The 17,407-nt window shown below is 47.2% G+C and overlaps 1 protein-coding gene across 4 annotated transcripts in view; it reads right to left on the bottom strand.

The window, feature by feature from the left end:
• mideasb (mitotic deacetylase associated SANT domain protein b) overlaps positions 1–17,407 on the bottom strand; it is a 102,422-nt gene that overhangs the window by 5,997 nt on the left and 79,018 nt on the right. For all 4 annotated transcript variants that reach the window (XM_072264164.1, XM_072264155.1, XM_072264181.1 and 1 more), the window contains exons 7-11: positions 16,173–16,276; positions 15,988–16,063; positions 14,761–14,849; positions 14,151–14,300; positions 10,752–10,925 (exon numbers count right to left, since the gene is read on the bottom strand). In XM_072264164.1, coding sequence (XP_072120265.1) covers positions 10,752–10,925; positions 14,151–14,300; positions 14,761–14,849; positions 15,988–16,063; positions 16,173–16,276 — 593 coding nt within the window. The remainder of the gene's footprint in view (positions 1–10,751; positions 10,926–14,150; positions 14,301–14,760; positions 14,850–15,987; positions 16,064–16,172; positions 16,277–17,407) is intronic.

The following is a 17,407-nucleotide window of genomic DNA, read 5'->3' as shown; positions in this document are numbered from 1 at the left end:
AAGATCCTAAACAAAGTAGTGGATACAGGCCAGTCCGTCACGGGTAAAGCTCTCCCTACAATCGAACACATCTACAAGGAGTGCCGTCACAGGAAAGCAGCATCCATCATCAAGGACCCCACAGCCCAAGTCATGCTTAATTTTTGCTGTTGCCATCAGGAAGGGACAGGAGCCTCAGGACCCACATCCCCAGGTTCAGGAATACTTATTACCCTTCAACCATCAGGCTCTTGAACCAGAGTGGATTAACTTCACTTGACCAAACACTAAGCTGTTCTCACTAACTATGGACTCACTTTCAAAGACTCTTCGTCCCGTGTTCTCGATATTTATTGCTTATTATTATTACTATTTCTTTTGTATTTGCACAGTTTGTCTTTTGCACATAGGTTGTTTGTTCCGTTAGGTGCAGTCCTTCACTAAATCTATTGCGTTTCTTGAATTTACTGTGTATGCACAGTGGGCATGTGGTTAAGGCGTTCGTCTAGTGATCTGAAGGTCACTAGTTCAAGCCTCAGCTGTGGCACAGTGTTTGTGCCCTTGAGTAAGGCACTTAATCACACATTGCTCTAGTCTGTGCGAGGAGTGGCACCCCACAGACTTCCAATCTGCGCCTTGTAAGGCATGAACATGCCTGACGCAGGCCTCTCATGGTCTGAGTCGACGTTCCCCTCCCCCCCACACTGTGTATGCCCACAAAAAATGAATTTCAGGGTTGTATAAGGTGACATTGATGTACAATATTTTGGTAATAAATTTACTTTGAACTTTCATTTAGTCTGATGGTGGCTGATCATGTTTCATGCTTTCAGCCAAGTTGGGCTCTGCAGGGTGCAATGGAAACTAACGATATCCTGGTTTAGATGGCATGATTCATTACTACTTCTGGAATTTTCTAACACATTTTTGAATATGACTGCCCATGCTTTAATAGAATTGTTCCTGGTACCTTACCTGTAGGCCTACCCCCACTTGCCACAAATCAAAGCTGATACCCCAGCTACACATGCCATTTCATTGTCTATTTGGAGCAGTCCACATTTCAAACCAATCGGTACCATTCCCCAACTTTTCCTTCGCTACACTGGGGCTGCTTCTTGCACCTGTGTGGAATTCATCAATTTCATCAACTTTCTCCCCCCTTGGACCATTTCCTCTTCTCTCTCCTTTCTGGATAGAACCCCAGCTACTACTAATCCACCGATTCCCACAACTACATAACCTACACCTCCTCCCAGCCTGTCACATTTAAGGACACCATTACTGTCTCAGGTTCTATATCTGTTCTTGCTGCGGCTCATCTTGAGAGAAGTCCTTCCACCCGCAGACACTGGAAATGTCTTTTTTCCAGGGAATGGAACACTCCCTCTGGCACCACTCCATCCCCAGTTATTGATGGAGCACTCGTCTCCAACGTTCAAAGTAAATCAAAAGTATTTAAAAATGTAAAGTTGAAAGTAAACCTGATCTCTTTCATTCCTAGCATGTTTACTCTCCCCCCACACCGTGGATAAACTCCTTTCAGCACGTTTACTCTCCCCCCACACCGGGGATAAACACTTTCAGCATGTTTACTCTCCCCCCACACCAGGGATAAACTCCTTTCAGCATGTTTACTCTCCCCCCACACTGGGGATAAACTCCTTTCAGCACGTTTACTCTCCCCCGACACCGGGGATAAACTCCTTTCAGCACGTTTACTCTCCCCCCACACCTGGGATAAACTCCTTTCAGCACGTTTACTCTCCCCCCACACCCGGGATAAACTCCTTTCAGCACGTTTACTCTCCCCCCACACCCGGGATAAACTCCTTTCAGCACGTTTACTCTCCCCCCACACCCGGGATAAACTCCTTTCAGCACGTTTACTCTCCCCCGACACCCGGGATAAACTCCTTTCAGCACGTTTGCTCTCCCCCCACACCCGGGATAAACACTTTCAGCACGTTTACTCTCCCCCCACACCGGGGATAAACTCCTTTCAGCACGTTTACTCTCCCCCCACACCCAGGATAAACACTTTCAGCACGTTTACTCTCCCCCGACACCGGGGATAAACTCCTTTCAGCATGTTTACTCTCCTCCAACACTGTGGATTAACTCCTTTCAGCACGTTTACTCTCCCCCCACACCGGGGATAAACACTTTCAGCACGTTTACTCTCCCCCCACACCGTGGATAAACTCCTTTCAGCACGTTTACTCTCCCCCGACACCGGGGATAAACTCCTTTCAGCACGTTTACTCTCCCCCCACACCGGGGATAAACTCCTTTCAGCATGTTTACTCTCCCCCAACACTGTGGATTAACTCCTTTCAGCACGTTTATTCTCCCCCCACACCACCGATAAACACTTTCAGCATGTTTACTCTCCCCCGACACCGGGGAAAAACTCCTTTCAGCACGTTTACTCTCCCCCGACACCGGGGATAAACTCCTTTCAGCACGTTTACTCTCCCCCCACACCCGGGATAAACTCCTTTCAGCACGTTTACTCTTCCCCCCACACCCGGGATAAACTCCTTTCAGCACGTTTACTCTTCCCCCAACACCCGGGATAAACTCCTTTCAGCACGTTTACTCTCCCCCGACACCGGGGATAAACTCCTTTCAGCACGTTTACTCTCCCCCGACACCCGGGATAAATTCCTTTCAGCACGTTTACTCTCCCCCCACACCCAGGATAAACACTTTCAGCACGTTTACTCTCCCCCGACACTGGGGATAAACTCCTTTTAGCATGTTTACTCTCCTCCAACACTGTGGATTAACTCCTTTCAGCACGTTTACTCTCCCCCCACACCGGGGATAAACACTTTCAGCATGTTTACTCTCCCCCGACACCGGGGATAAACTCCTTTCAGCACGTTTACTCTCCCCCAACACTGTGGATAAACTCCTTTCAGCACGTTTCTTTTCCCCCCACACCGGGGATAAACTCCTTTCAGCATGTTTACTCTCCCCCAACACTGTGGATGAACTCCTTTCAGCACGTTTACTCTCCCCCCACACCGGGGATAAACACTTTCAGCATGTTCACTCTCCCCCGACACCGGGGATAAACTCCTTTCAGCACGTTTACTCTCCCCCCACACCGGGGATAAACACTTTCAGCATGTTCACTCTCCCCCGACACCGGGGATAAACTCCTTTCAGCACGTTTACTCTCCCCCCACACCGGGGATAAACACTTTCAGCATGTTTACTCTCCCCCGACACCGGGGATAAACTCCTTTCAGCACGTTTACTCTCCCCCCACACCGGGGATAAACTCCTTTCAGCACGTTTACTCTCCCCCCACACCGGGGATAAGCTCCTTTCAGCACGTTTACTATCCCCTGACACCGGGAAAAACTCCTTTCAGCACGTTTACTCTCCCCCCACACCAGGGATAAACTCCTTTCAGCACGTTTACTCTCCCCCCACACCGGGGATAAACTCCTTTCAGCATGTTTACTCTCCCCCCACACCAGGGATAAACTCCTTTCAGCACGTTTACCCTCCCCCACACCGGGGATAAACTCCTTTCAGCACGTTTACTCTCCCCCCACACCGGGGATAAGCTCCTTTCAGCACGTTTACTCTCCCCTGACAACGGGAAAAACTCCTTTCAGCACGTTTACTCTCCCCCCACACCGGGGATAAACTCCTTTCAGCATGTTTACCCTCCCCCCACACCGGGGATAAACTCCTTTCAGCACGTTTACTCTCCCCGCACACCGGGGATAAACTCCTTTCAGTATGTTTACTCTCCCCCAACACTGTGGATAAACTCCTTTCAGCACGTTTACCCTCCCCCAACACCGGGGATAAACTCCTTTCAGCACGTTTACTCTCCCCCCACACCGCCGATAAACTCCTTTTTAGCACGTTTACTCTCCCCCCACACCGGGGATAAACACTTTCAGCACGTTTACTCTCCCCCAACACCGTGGATAAACACTTTCAGTACGTTTACTCTCCCCCCACACCGGGGATAAACTCCTTTCAGCAAGTTTACCCTCCCCCCACACCGGGGATAAACTCCTTTCAGCACGTTTACTCTCCCCCCCACACCGGGGATAAACTCCTTTCAGCACATTTACTCTCCCCCCACACCGGGGATAAACACTTTCAGCACGTTTACTCTCCCCCCCCACACCGCCGATAAACTCCTTTCAGCACGTTTACTCTCCCCCCAACACCGCCGATAAACTCCTTTCAGCACGTTTACTCTCCCCCCACACCGCCGATAAACTCCTTTCAGCACGTTTACCCTCCCCACACACTGAGGATAAACTCCTTTCAGCACGTTTACTCTCCCCCCACACCGGGGATAAGCTCCTTTCAGCACGTTTACTCTCCCCCCACACCGGGGATAAACACTTTCAGCACGTTTACTCTCCCCCCCCACACCGCCGATAAACTCCTTTCAGCACGTTTACTCTCCCCCCCACACCGCCGATAAACTCCTTTCAGCACGTTTACTCTCCCCCCACACCGGGGATAAACTCCTTTCAGTACGTTTACTCTCCCCCCACACCCGGGATAAAATCCTTTCAGCACGTTTACTCTCCCCCCACACCGGGGATGAACTCCTTTCAGCACGTTTACTCTCCCCCCACACCAGGGATAAAATCCTTTCAGCACCTTTACTCTCCCCCCACACCGGGGATAAACTCCTTTCAGCACATTTACCCTCCCCCCACACCGGGGATAAACTCCTTTCAGCACATTTACTCTCCCCCCACACCGCCGATAAACTCCTTTCAGCACGTTTACTCTCCCCGCACACCGGGCATAAACTCCTTTCAGCACGTTTACTCTCCCCCCCACACCGCTGATAAACTCCTTTCAGCACGTTTACTCTCCCCCCACACTGCCGATAAACTCCTTTCAGCATGTTTACTCTCCCCCTACACCGGGGATAAACTCCTTTCAGTATGTTTACTCTACTCCGACACCGGGAATAAACTCCTTTCAGCACGTTTACTCTCCCCCCACACCAGGGATAAAATCCTTTCAGCACCTTTACTCTCCCCCCACACCGGGGATAAACTCCTTTCAGCACGTTTACTCTCCCCCCACACCGGGGATAAACTCCTTTCAGCACGTTTACTCTCCCCCCACACCGGGGATAAACTCCTTTCAGCACGTTTACTCTCCCCCCCACACCGCCGATAAACTCCTTTCAGCACGTTTACTCTCCCCCCACACTGCCGATAAACTCCTTTCAGCATGTTTACTCTCCCCCCACACTGCCGATAAACTCCTTTCAGCACGTTTACTCTCCCCCCACACTGCCGATAAACTCCTTTCAGCATGTTTACTCTCCCCCTACACCGGGGATAAACTCCTTTCAGTATGTTTACTCTACCCCGACACCGGGAATAAACTCCTTTCAGCACGTTTACTCTCCCCCCACACCAGGGATAAAATCCTTTCAGCACCTTTACTCTCCCCCCACACCGGGGATAAACTCCTTTCAGCACGTTTACTCTCCCCCCACACCGGGGATAAACTCCTTTCAGCACGTTTACTCTCCCCCCCACACCGCCGATAAACTCCTTTCAGCACGTTTACTCTCCCCCCACACTGCCGATAAACTCCTTTCAGCATGTTTACTCTCCCCCCACACTGCCGATAAACTCCTTTCAGCACGTTTACTCTCCCCCCACACTGCCGATAAACTCCTTTCAGCATGTTTACTCTCCCCCTACACCGGGGATAAACTCCTTTCAGTATGTTTACTCTACCCCGACACCGGGAATAAACTCCTTTCAGCACGTTTACTCTCCCCCCACACCAGGGATAAAATCCTTTCAGCACCTTTACTCTCCCCCCACACCGGGGATAAACTCCTTTCAGCACGTTTACTCTCCCCCCACACCGGGGATAAACTCCTTTCAGCACGTTTACTCTCCCCCCCACACCGCCGATAAACTCCTTTCAGCACGTTTACTCTCCCCCCACACTGCCGATAAACTCCTTTCAGCATGTTTACTCTCCCCCCACACTGCCGATAAACTCCTTTCAGCACGTTTACTCTCCCCCCACACCGGGGATAAACTCCTTTCAGCACGTTTACTCTCCCCCCACACCGGGGATAAACTCCTTTCAGCACGTTTACTCTCCCCCCACACCGGGGATAAACTCCTTTCAGCACATTTACTCTCCCCCTACACCAGGGATAAGCTGCTTTGCTCCTTTTACCCCACCAGGTGACACATCTAGAACACTTTCCCGTAGTTACAACAGGATCTCACCACCAGCCACATCCTGCTTTCTGCAAAGATCACTCTTGCCATGACTTCCGGCTCCACTCTTCCCTCCCACTCCCCAGACATTTTCCCTACAGCCAGAGAGGAGTAACACCTGTCCCTACACCATCCAGGGCCTTTTCAGGTCAGGCAGCTACTTCCTCCAAGCATGTTTATTACATTCAGTGCTCTCGATGTGGCCTTCGGTGAGACCAAGCACAGTCTAAGCTTTGCCAAACTCCTGTGCTTCATCCACCGTGCCCCATCTCGATCTACCTGTTGCCAGATATTTTAATTCCCTTCCACACTGGCCCATTTATCCTCCGCCTCCTTCACCACCAGCATGAGGCCAAACACAATCTAGCAGAACTGTACCTCATATACTGCCTGGTTAATCTACAACCAATACCATAACATCAAAATCTCCAACTTTGGTAACCTGCTCCCTGTCTTTTCCTTCTGATATACGCGGTTCCTCCCAAATTTGTCCCAGCCCCCATCACCCTGCACTTCACCTCCCTCTCCAACCACACACATGCCCATCATTCCACTTATTCCTTCCTGCTATTGTTCTCATTTCCATCCCTACCTCCCTTATTTACTTCCCACTCCACTTCCCTTTCTTATCAAATTCCATCATCCACAGTCCTTTGTGCATGGGAAGTTGAGCTCCTCTATGTTTATAGAACTGTTCTGCTTTTTTGAAGAAGTATCAAGAATGGAAGACAAAGGTATGGCAGAGGATATTGTCTCTTCATTTTTGCGAGTTGTAGTAAAGCCAACAATAGCTTTTTAACACCTCTACTGTAACTACCAATTGATCTTGTGAGTAAGGAATTCAAATACATACAATGATCAATGGAAATTCTGTATAAAAATAGCAGCTTCCTGTTCCAGGTTCAGAACGGTGTGGGTGACACTGCGTGATGGTGGTCTCTTTAGGCACAAGTAAAATAAAAGAGAATGCTTGAGATGTAAGAGTGCCTGTGTTCTGGGCCAGTTACTGTATCACTGGCAACAACAGTTACTTCAACACAAGGTTTTTGACCAAGTCCTGCCTGGTAAGTTGGTCACATACAATCGAGGAGACAACAGGAATTCTGCAGATGCTGGAATTTCAAGCAACACACATCAAAGTTGCTGGTGAACGCAGCAGGCCAGGCAGCATCTCTAGGAAGAGGTACAGTCGACGTTTCAGGCCGAGACCCTTCATCAGGACTAACTGAACAAAGAGATAGTAAGAGATTTAAAAGTTGGAGGGGGAGGGGGAGATACAAAATGATAGGAGAAGATGGTGGGGGGGGGGGGGGGAGGGATGGAGCCAAGAGCTGGACAGTTGATTGGCAAAGGGGATATGAGAGGATCATGGGACAGGAGGTCCAGGGAGAAAGACGGGGGGGGGAACCCAGAGGATGGGCAAGGGGTATAGTCAGAGGGACAGAGGGAGAAAAAGGAGAGTGAGAGAAAGAAAGAATGTGTGTATAAAAATAAATAACGGATGGGGTACGAGGGGGAGGTGGGGCATTAGTGGAAGTTAGAGAAGTCGATGTTCATGCCATCAGGTTGGAGGCTACCCAGACGGAATATAAGGTGTTGTTCCTCCAACCTGAGTGTGGCTTCATCTTTACAGTAGAGGAGGCCGTGGATAGACATGTCAGAATGGGAATGGGATGTGGAATTAAAATGTGTGGCCACTGGGAGATCCTGCTTTCTCTGGCGGACAGAGCGTAGGTGTTCAGCAAAACGGCCTCCCAGTCTGCGTCGGGTCTCGCCAATATATAGAAGGCCACATCGGGAGCACCGGACGCAGTATATCACCCCAGCTGACTCACAGGTGAAGTGTCGCCTCACCTGGAAGGACTGTCTGGGGCCCTGAATGGTGGTAAGGGAGGAAGTGTAAGGGCATGTGTAGCACTTGTTCCGCTTACAAGGATAAGTGCCAGGAGGGAGATCAGTGGGGAGGGATGGGGGGGACAAATGGACAAGGGAGTCGCGTAGGGAGCGATCCCTGCGGAAAGCAGAGAGGGGGGGGAGGGAAAGATGTGCTTAGTGGTGGGATCCCGTTGGAAGTGACAGAAGTTACGGAGAATAATATGTTGGACCTGAAGGCTGGTGGGGTGGTAGGTGAGGACCAGGGGAACCCTATTCCTAGTGGGGTGGCAGGAGGATGGAGTGAGAGCAGATGTACGTGAAATGGGGGAGATGCGTTTGAGAGCAGAGTTGATAGTGGAGGAAGGGAAGCTCCTTTCTTTAAAAAAGGACATCTCCCTCATCCCGGAATGAAAAGCCTCATCCTGAGAGCAGATGCGGCGGAGACGGAGGAATTGCGAGAAGGGGATGGCATTTTTGCAAGAGACAGGATGAGAAGAGGAATAGTCCAGATAGCTGTGAGAGTCAGTAGGCTTATAGTAGACATCAGTGGATAAGCTGTCTCCAGAGACAGAGACAGGAAGATCTAGAAAGGGGAGGGAGATGTCGGAAATGGACCAGGTAAACTTGAGGGCAGGGTGAAAGTTGGAGGCAAAGGTAATAAAGTCAACGAGCTCAGCATGCGTGCAGGAAGCAGCACCAATGCAGTCGTCGATGTAGCAAAGGGAAAGTGGGGGACAGATACTAGAATAGGCACGAAACATAGATTGTTCCACAAAGCCAACAAAAAGGAAGGCATAGCTAGGACCCCTACAGGTGCCCATAGCTACACCTTTAGTTTGGAGGAAGTGGGAGGAGCCAAAGGAGAAATTATTAAGAGTAAGGACTAATTCCGCTAGACGGGCCCCAGACAGTCCTTCCAGGTGAGGCGACACTTCACCTGTGAGGCGGCTGGGGTGATATACTGCGTCCGGTGCTCCCGATGTGGCCTTCTATATATTGGCGAGACCCGATGCAGACTGGGAGACCGCTTTGCTGAACACCTACGCTCTGTCCGCCAGAGAAAGCAGGATCTCCCAGTGGCCACACATTTTAATTCCACATCCCATTCCCATTCTGACATGTCTATCCACGGCCTCCTCTACTGTAAAGATGAAGCCACACTCAGGTTGGAGGAACAACACCTTATATTCCGTCTGGGTAGCCTCCAACCTGATGGCATGAACATCGACTTCTCTAATTTCCGCTAATGCCCCATCTCCCCCTCGTACCCCATCCATTATTTATTTTTATACACACATTCTTTCTCTCACTCTCCTTTTTCTCCCTCTGTCCCTCTGTCTACACCCCTTGCCCATCCTCTGGGTTCCCCCCCACCGTCTTTCTCCCCGGACCTCCTGTCCCATGATCCTCTCATATCCCCTTTGCCAATCACCTGTCCAGCTCTTGGCTCCATCCCTCCCCCTCCTGTCTTCTCCTATCATTTTGTATCTCTCCCTCCCCCTCCCACTTTCAAATCTCTTACTAACTCTTCCTTCAGTTAGTCCTGACGAAGGGTCTCGGCCTGAAACGTCGACTGTACCTTTTCCTAGAGATGCTGCCTGGCCTGCTGGAATCGAGGAGAACTAGTTAGTCCACCTGATACTTTCCAGCTTCTGTTGGTATTCTCATTCTCTCCTCCTCCATCTGCCTATCATCTCTCCTCCCCTGGATCCATCTACCAGCTCTTTCGACCCCTTTCCCTCATTTCATTATAACTGGCTCTCTTCCCTTTATCTTTCAGTCCAGATGAAAGGTTTTGACCCAAAACACTGACTGTCCATTTCCCTCCACAGATGCTGACTAACCCTCTGATGTCCTCCAGCAGTTTTTCCAACATTTGCAGTCTGAGTCTTCATTAAACTATGTCATCTGGCATCTCAAACACAATGCTTTAGTATTGAGGGAAAGCTATGTGGTCAAAGATGACATTTTTGAGATACTTGTGAAAGATTGCACAGTACCATTTGAAGGAGTGCAGAGAGATCTCTCTGGTGTCCTGAGAAGTTGTATCTTTCAATCAAAATTATTAAACCGAGTATCTGCTCACTGACAATTGAGTGACCCAAAATACAACAACATCTAATTGTGAAAACTACTTAATTGCCTATAAAGTGCTCTGACATGTTGTGAGATCATGACAGTCAACATTGAGAAGCAGTTCCTCTTGCTATACCATTTCAACATTCACCCTACCAACAATACCAAGTAACAGCTATCTGAAAACGCCACAGAATATCACAGACAATCCTTGTCTGTACATCTGTGTGTAACTTCAAGCAACACAGCTACCAAGCTGAGTTACAAAGAGAAGAACAATAGTTTTAAGTCAGGCAGTTGAACCGTGAATAAATGAGAAAAGATAGTCATCTGAAAGGTTAACTCAGATTCTCTCCTCACAGATGCTGCATGACCTTCTGAGCATTTCCAGTATTTTCTTGTTAGTTTACTAAATGGCCCCTTATCAAATTATCTGCAGTACACTGAAAAGAGGTCAACCACAAGTAATTAACATCAGCCTCTGACCCTGCAGTCTACAACTCCAACTCATTGCACTAGATTAACACAGGCTGCAAAACCCCACTCATTCCCCACAAACCTCACCTGAGTCAAGATCACTTTCTTGTGATCAGGTTTGTATTCTTCTTTATCTTCCTCTACTTCCTCTTCTTCCTCATCCTCTTCCTCCTCTTCCAACTCATCCTCTTTCTCCTCCTCCGATAATTCATTCTTAAAATCTTCTGCAAGAGGAATTCGGGCTTTTCGTCGGAGTGAAACCTGCCAAAAAAAAAATCCGCAATCCGAGTAAGAGATTCAGGTTGTAGATGCACCCTAAGACCGCACAGAAGGATCTCGGCTTGACCAAGTGTTCAAGCTTAACATCAAGACCACTTCAACAGAATGTCATGTTATCGAAGTCAACCACTCACTCAATTCACCTGTCTCTGTTCACCCATGCCCTAGTCTTAGCTAGTCTAAGGCATTCTCCCCTGTACAGAAACTAGTTAAATGGAACAGTATATCTTTGATTGACTGCCTTAATCTAAAACTATGCTGTTGCATTTAAGTCCTGCTCACCCATCATTGACTTATCTCAAACCTTAGTCATTGAACACCTCGGTTTTAAAATTCACACCCTTATTAAAATCCCTTTCATGGTCTTTTCCTTCTTGATCTCTACAAATTCTTTCACCCTACAGTATGCCAAGATCTCAGGTTCAAGCCACTGAATATCTTTGTAGACTGTGCAATTTCCTTAATAAACCACAAAGAAACCCATTCCAGACATTCTCTCTTCTCTCCTCTTCCACTGGGCAAAAGATAAAAAAGCCTCAAAATATATATGATCAGGATCAAGGACAACTACTATTCTGCTGCCGTTATAAAACTATTGAACAGTCCCCTTGAATGTTAAGGTTGACTCTTGGCTTGATGACCTACCTCATGACCTGGCACTTTCTCTGTAACTGTAACACATTCTGAATTCTGCTTTTGCTTTCCCCATGTATTACTTCAATGTACTGATGGGATAAAATGGCAAGCAAAACAAAGTTTTTCCTCTGTGCATCCAAGAATGAAACAATTTACCAAACTAAAGAACATGACTCACTTGTAAGTCTGCTGGGGTCATCTATTGCATCTGGTACTCTCGGTGCGGCCTCCTCTATATCGGTGAAACCCGACACAGATCGGGGGACCGCTTCGTCGAGCACCTCCACTCTATCCGCCACAACAGACAGGATCTCCCGGTAGCCACCCACTTCAACTCTGCTTCCCATTCCCATTCAGATATGTCCAAACATGGCCTCCTCTACTGCCATGATGAGGCCAAACTCAGGTTGGAGGAGCAACCACTCATATACTGTCTAGGTAGTCTCCAGCCCCTTGGTGTGAACATAGAATTCTCCAACTTCTGGTAATTCCCTCCCCCTCCTTTCCTCTACCCCTATGTCACTCTGCCCCCTCCCCCAGCTGCCTATCACCTCCCTCATGGTTCCGCCTCCTTCTACTACCCATTGTGTTTTCCCCTATTCCTTCTTCACCTTTCCTGCCTATCATCTCCCTGCTTCACCTCCCCCATCCCTTTATCTTTCCCCTTACTGGTTTTTCACCTGGAACCTACCAGCTTTCTCCTTCCCACCCTCTCCCCACCTTCTTTATAGGGCCTCTGCCCCTTCCCTCTACAGTCCTGACGAAGGGTTCCGGCCCGAAACGTCAACTGATCATTTCCACGGATGCTGCCCGACCTGCTGAGTTGTGAGTGTTGCTCTCTCTAGTTTAATTCTGGCTCAATCACATTCTCAAATACAGATTAATAATTTGTATTATTTTAATTCCTCCAACATTAAAATATCACACTATAACTGCAAATTATTGTAGATTATAAAGGTGATCTATACATTGATAAATATATCCCAAAGCAGAAAATAAAATTTAAGCTGAGTCTCAGATGGCCTGAGATGGGCTTTCAGGAGCAGTAGGAAGTAGAGGGGCTGAGAGATTTGGCCCAGTTCCACAGACTTTAACACATTTATTTCAATTCTCCAGTGCGAGGAGCTTTCTGCTTTTGTCTTCAGTACACAATTTAATATTACACTACAAGAATGCAATTAAGAACTGGGAATAAATGCTGGTGGTGTCAACCACACCTAGATGGTACACCCACTGTCAACATCCAGATCTGTGTAGATTACACCAAGGTACCAGGTAATGGGACCGGCCAATCAATTAATCCAGATCCAAAGGCAGTGCCACCATCAAACCCTTATTAGATCATTATGGACCAAAAACCCTTGGCACCAGCAACTAAAACATTAGTTACAATGGCTGGGAACCCTGTAGTAAGTGACACCTTCCCCCACCCCCAAAAAAATGTTTCCACCATCAACAAGAAACAAAACTCAAAAGTATATCACAGTTCTCTCTACTTGCCTGACGAATTAAACCGTAACAACAAAATCTAGTCTGATATTCGGGGAAAAACAACATATTTTAACAATCTGCAATCCACTACCTTAAATAATTCACTTCTTCTGTCATCACACCATTACTCCACTCCATTTCTGCTCATTTCCTTACACTCCCGTATGAAATGAACCCATGTTACAATTATCCTTCAAATTTTTTCCCAAGTTTTTATCGTGTCATGTCGAGACCATAAATGCTGTTCTAAGGTTGGATTTTCTACAGGCAACAGATGAAGTTCACCGTTTGGGCAACATCAGCAAGCTGAAGGAATTACTGACACTTTGGGTCAAAACCCTATAACCATATAACAATTACAGCACGGAAACAGGCCATCTCAGCCCTTCTAGTCCGTGCTGAACTCTTACTCTCACCTAGTCCCACCGACCTGCACTCAGCCCATAATCTTCCATTCCTTTCCTGTCCATATAGCTATCCAATTTAACTTTAAACGACAACATCGAACCTGCCTCAACCACTTCTGCTGGAAGCTCGTTCCACACAGCTACCACTCTCTGAGTAAAGAAGTTCTCCCTCATGTTACCCTTAAACTTTTGTCCTCTAACTCTCAACTCATGTCCTCTTGTTTGAATCCCCCCCACTCTCAATGGAAAAAGCCTATCCACGTCAAGTCTATCTATCCCCCTCGTAATTTTAAATACCTCTATCAAGTCCCCCCTCAACCTTCCACGTTTCAAAGAATAAAGACCCGACTTGTTCAACCTTTCTCCGTAATTTAGGTGATGAAACCCAGGTAACATTCCAGTAAATCTTCTCTGTAGATTTAGTTGACATCTTTCCTATAATTCGGTGACCAGAACTGTACACTATACTCCAAATTTAGCCTTACCAGTGCCTTGTACAATTTCAACATTACACCCCAACTCCTATACTCAATGCTCTGATTTTTAGCGTTCTTCCTTTTCCTTCCCCCACCGCAAACAGATCTTCTCTACTCACTGAGTTCTTCCAACAGATTGTCTGTAGTATTTTGTGTCTGAACTTTTACAGGTCCTTTCATAACCTACTAGGCATTACCTTTCTGTCGATTGTGCTCGACTCATCCACGGTTTTACTGTCTGTGGTGGACACGTCACCAAATATCAGTGTTCCATTCTTGCCAATTTTCACCTGCTTTTTGTATGTATAGTAAAACTCCACACACTGGGCTACGGTCTTTGTTTTCACCTGTAGAAATCAATGGGGGGGGGGGACAGTTCAGTGAATTTGTTAGCACCTATTGTGTCCTTCTGAACCCCTTAAATGTTGGTATCACTCTCTTGCTATTCCCATAGCACTGTGAATTTCTTTTTTTTTAATTATACATCCAACATTGTTGAAGGTTTCTGTTGAATCTACTTGCTTCAACCCTTCGAGTAATGCATTCCAGATTACCACTACGAAGTATTTTTATTTGTATCACTGACCAGACTGCTAATGAGAACAGAATCTGGAATAAAGCTAAACATCCTAGTAAAACACTCCCCTAATCTTTGCTACTCAAGGGAAATAGCCCCGGTTTTCTCCAAGATTTCCATTAGCTGATCTCTGGTTTGAGTAAGTTTTCCCTTAATCTTCACCACTTCCCCATTTGAACAGCATCGCCACAAAGCCTCTCCACTTTAGCAGCACAGAGTTTGGGCCTTACCAGTTTCTGAACAAGGAAGAAATCCTTCTTGTGTGCTGTCAGCCCTTTGTTAAACATCGCCTTCTCTCGAGAAGTCCATTTATCTGAACCTGTGGAACATTAAAACATATTGGTGAATGTTTTATAAAGGCAATGTCTACTCAATATAGGGCATAAATTCACCGATAAACTTTTAAAGAACTTTTCAATATAGTAATAACAATATTAATAACGTTTCATAATGTTCAATAATGACTAGATACATGTTCGGCAAAGTTAGGATGAATATTCAGTGGAATAATAGGATCATATCAAGTATGTGTGGAACGATACAGTGTGGGTTACTACAGAAAGTGGATGTTTCTGAGTTATGGGCAACTCTCAGGAACTGAGCTGTTCTGTAAACCACTGACTGCCTGCACATGACAGCAGTAGTGATTCTCACATCTGAATTACTGCTGCCGTCGGGTCTGGGCAGCCTTGCAGTCTTTGTTTTAATGGTTCTGATTCTGTGCTACTGAAGTAGGACTGCTATATTGGGGGGGGGGGGTTGGAAGCCAACATTTAAACTTTGCTCATTTGCCAGTGCACTCCCTCTGTTCCTGGTGGAACAAGCAAGGGTTGTGTCCATGTTTTGGAGTGAGACACGACAGCAGAACAGAGTGGAGAGGCAAGAAGCTGGGAAATGGAGAAGGGGAGTGGTGAGACAGGAGAGGGGAAGGGGGAGGTGGAGGCAGGAGGGTGGTGGATAGAAGCAGAGAGAGCTAGGTGCGGGGGAGGGGTGGTGGAAGGGTGAAGGTGTAGTTAGCTATGGAAGAGAGACAAGCAGGAACACCACGGTTATCAGTGCATCTGATAAGTAAGGGAGCACCAATGGCTTTTGTATACCTATTTAGCTGTGTTATTGATGTTGGTTCAGGATGAGAATTGGTCAGAACACTAGGAGCAATGCTCCTCCTCACATCTTACAGATGTTTCACGTGCTTTTGGACAGACCTCCTTGTACCACATCACAGTGGAGTGGAAGCCTTGAGGGATGTAATTATCACTCATCAACCATGGCTGATTGCTGTCAACTGGTGCAGTCTGTTGTTAAAGATGTTGAAGACTCACTGTGACAGACAGTAGCATCACTGCCCGCTTCAGGGACAATCTCATAGTCTCACATGGTTTTTTTTTTGCAACCGCTTTGAGAATGAGTGTGAAAGTAAATGATAGTCAGAATCAGGGTGTAAAAACTCCACTTACCTGCATAGTGGTAGTTGATCAGTGCCCTGCTCCTTCCTCGTGGACTTTTCCTTAAAAGCAGCATGTTCAGGGCTGCCTAACGGATAAAAAGATAACATAGAGATCAAACAGAAATACAGACAAAGATAAACATATACATCTTCATAGATGAGAGTCAACAAACAAAGAGACGGAGGTTACTTTACCAATATGTTGCCCTTGGCCTCATGCAGACAGTGCAGGGTGAGCTCCTGGTTTGTACCTCCACCTGGCAAGATACTGGAACAGGCCACAGTCATCAGGTCTTCCACTGCAAGACAAACCGGTCGGTGCAAAGGTTAGCAGAAGGAATAACACAATCTCCAAGTGTCTCCAATTGCTCCCTTCCCCTACCCTGACACTCCAATCAGCCATTTCCTTACCATGCCTTCCCCTCCCTCAAAGTGGATGCCAGATTGGTCAGATACCAGCCATCAGATTCTGAATGCCCAGCAGCAGAGGGACACAGAGTCCATGCTGACGGTCAGCCAGCTAGGTCTCAATTCTACACTGATCCCATTTTTTATCCTGCCAATATTCTCAATTACTGCCCTTCGATTCTACCACACACCTTAGGAAAAACATACAGTGGCCATTTAACTTACTAGCCTGACAATGTGGAAGGAAAGTAGAGCACGACAGCCACAGGGAGAGCTTGTGAAGTCCACCGGTTGGGACTGAACACAGGTCGGTGATGCTGTTAGTCTGTGGCTCTACCAGCTGTACCATTGTGCTGGAAAGAGGCCACAAAGTCAATGGCAATAGATTAGCCCGTCACTGTATCAGCAAAGGCCAGCCCACTCTTCTCCCCATTCTACACTTCCCAGCAGAGGAGACTGGCCAGCAGTTAGAAACAGCTGATAGTCGTCACACGTCGCCCCACCCGAAGACCTGTTGTAGATCTGCCTGCATTACTGCTCTCTATGCTGAGGACGTCAAACTCTGCCCTGACTCAAGATCAAATGACATCAGTAACTCCGTAATGCTTTAAAAAATGTCTAAATCAAATAAACCTGACACTGAAAAAATGCTGTGGTATATGGGTACATCACTAAAGTCTTCGCCCTAGTAGATGCATTTTAAAGATGGATTGAGCGTTTAAAGATGAAATGAAGTAGAGATATATAGGAACAGAGTTCCAGAGCTCCGGGCTGAGGTGACTGAACGCACAGTCACCAGTGGAGCAGCAAATCCACCTGGAGATGGTCAGGTGGCTGGGAGTGAATCAGGGACAGCAGAGGAAAACAGTGTTAGAGCTGACTAAAATCAAGTGGTGGCATGGGAATAAAGTAATGCCAGTATGACGACGAGATACTTAAATGACAGGGCTCTATCAGATTGGAAGCCACTTGAATTTGGCAAGTATAGGACTAATTTGTTGCTAGAGTGACATTTATAATCA

The sequence above is a fragment of the Mobula birostris genome, chromosome 1, assembly GCF_030028105.1.
Source record: "Mobula birostris isolate sMobBir1 chromosome 1, sMobBir1.hap1, whole genome shotgun sequence".
Taxonomy (NCBI): domain Eukaryota; kingdom Metazoa; phylum Chordata; class Chondrichthyes; order Myliobatiformes; family Myliobatidae; genus Mobula; species Mobula birostris.
This window is presented reverse-complemented; position numbering and strand designations above follow the sequence as displayed.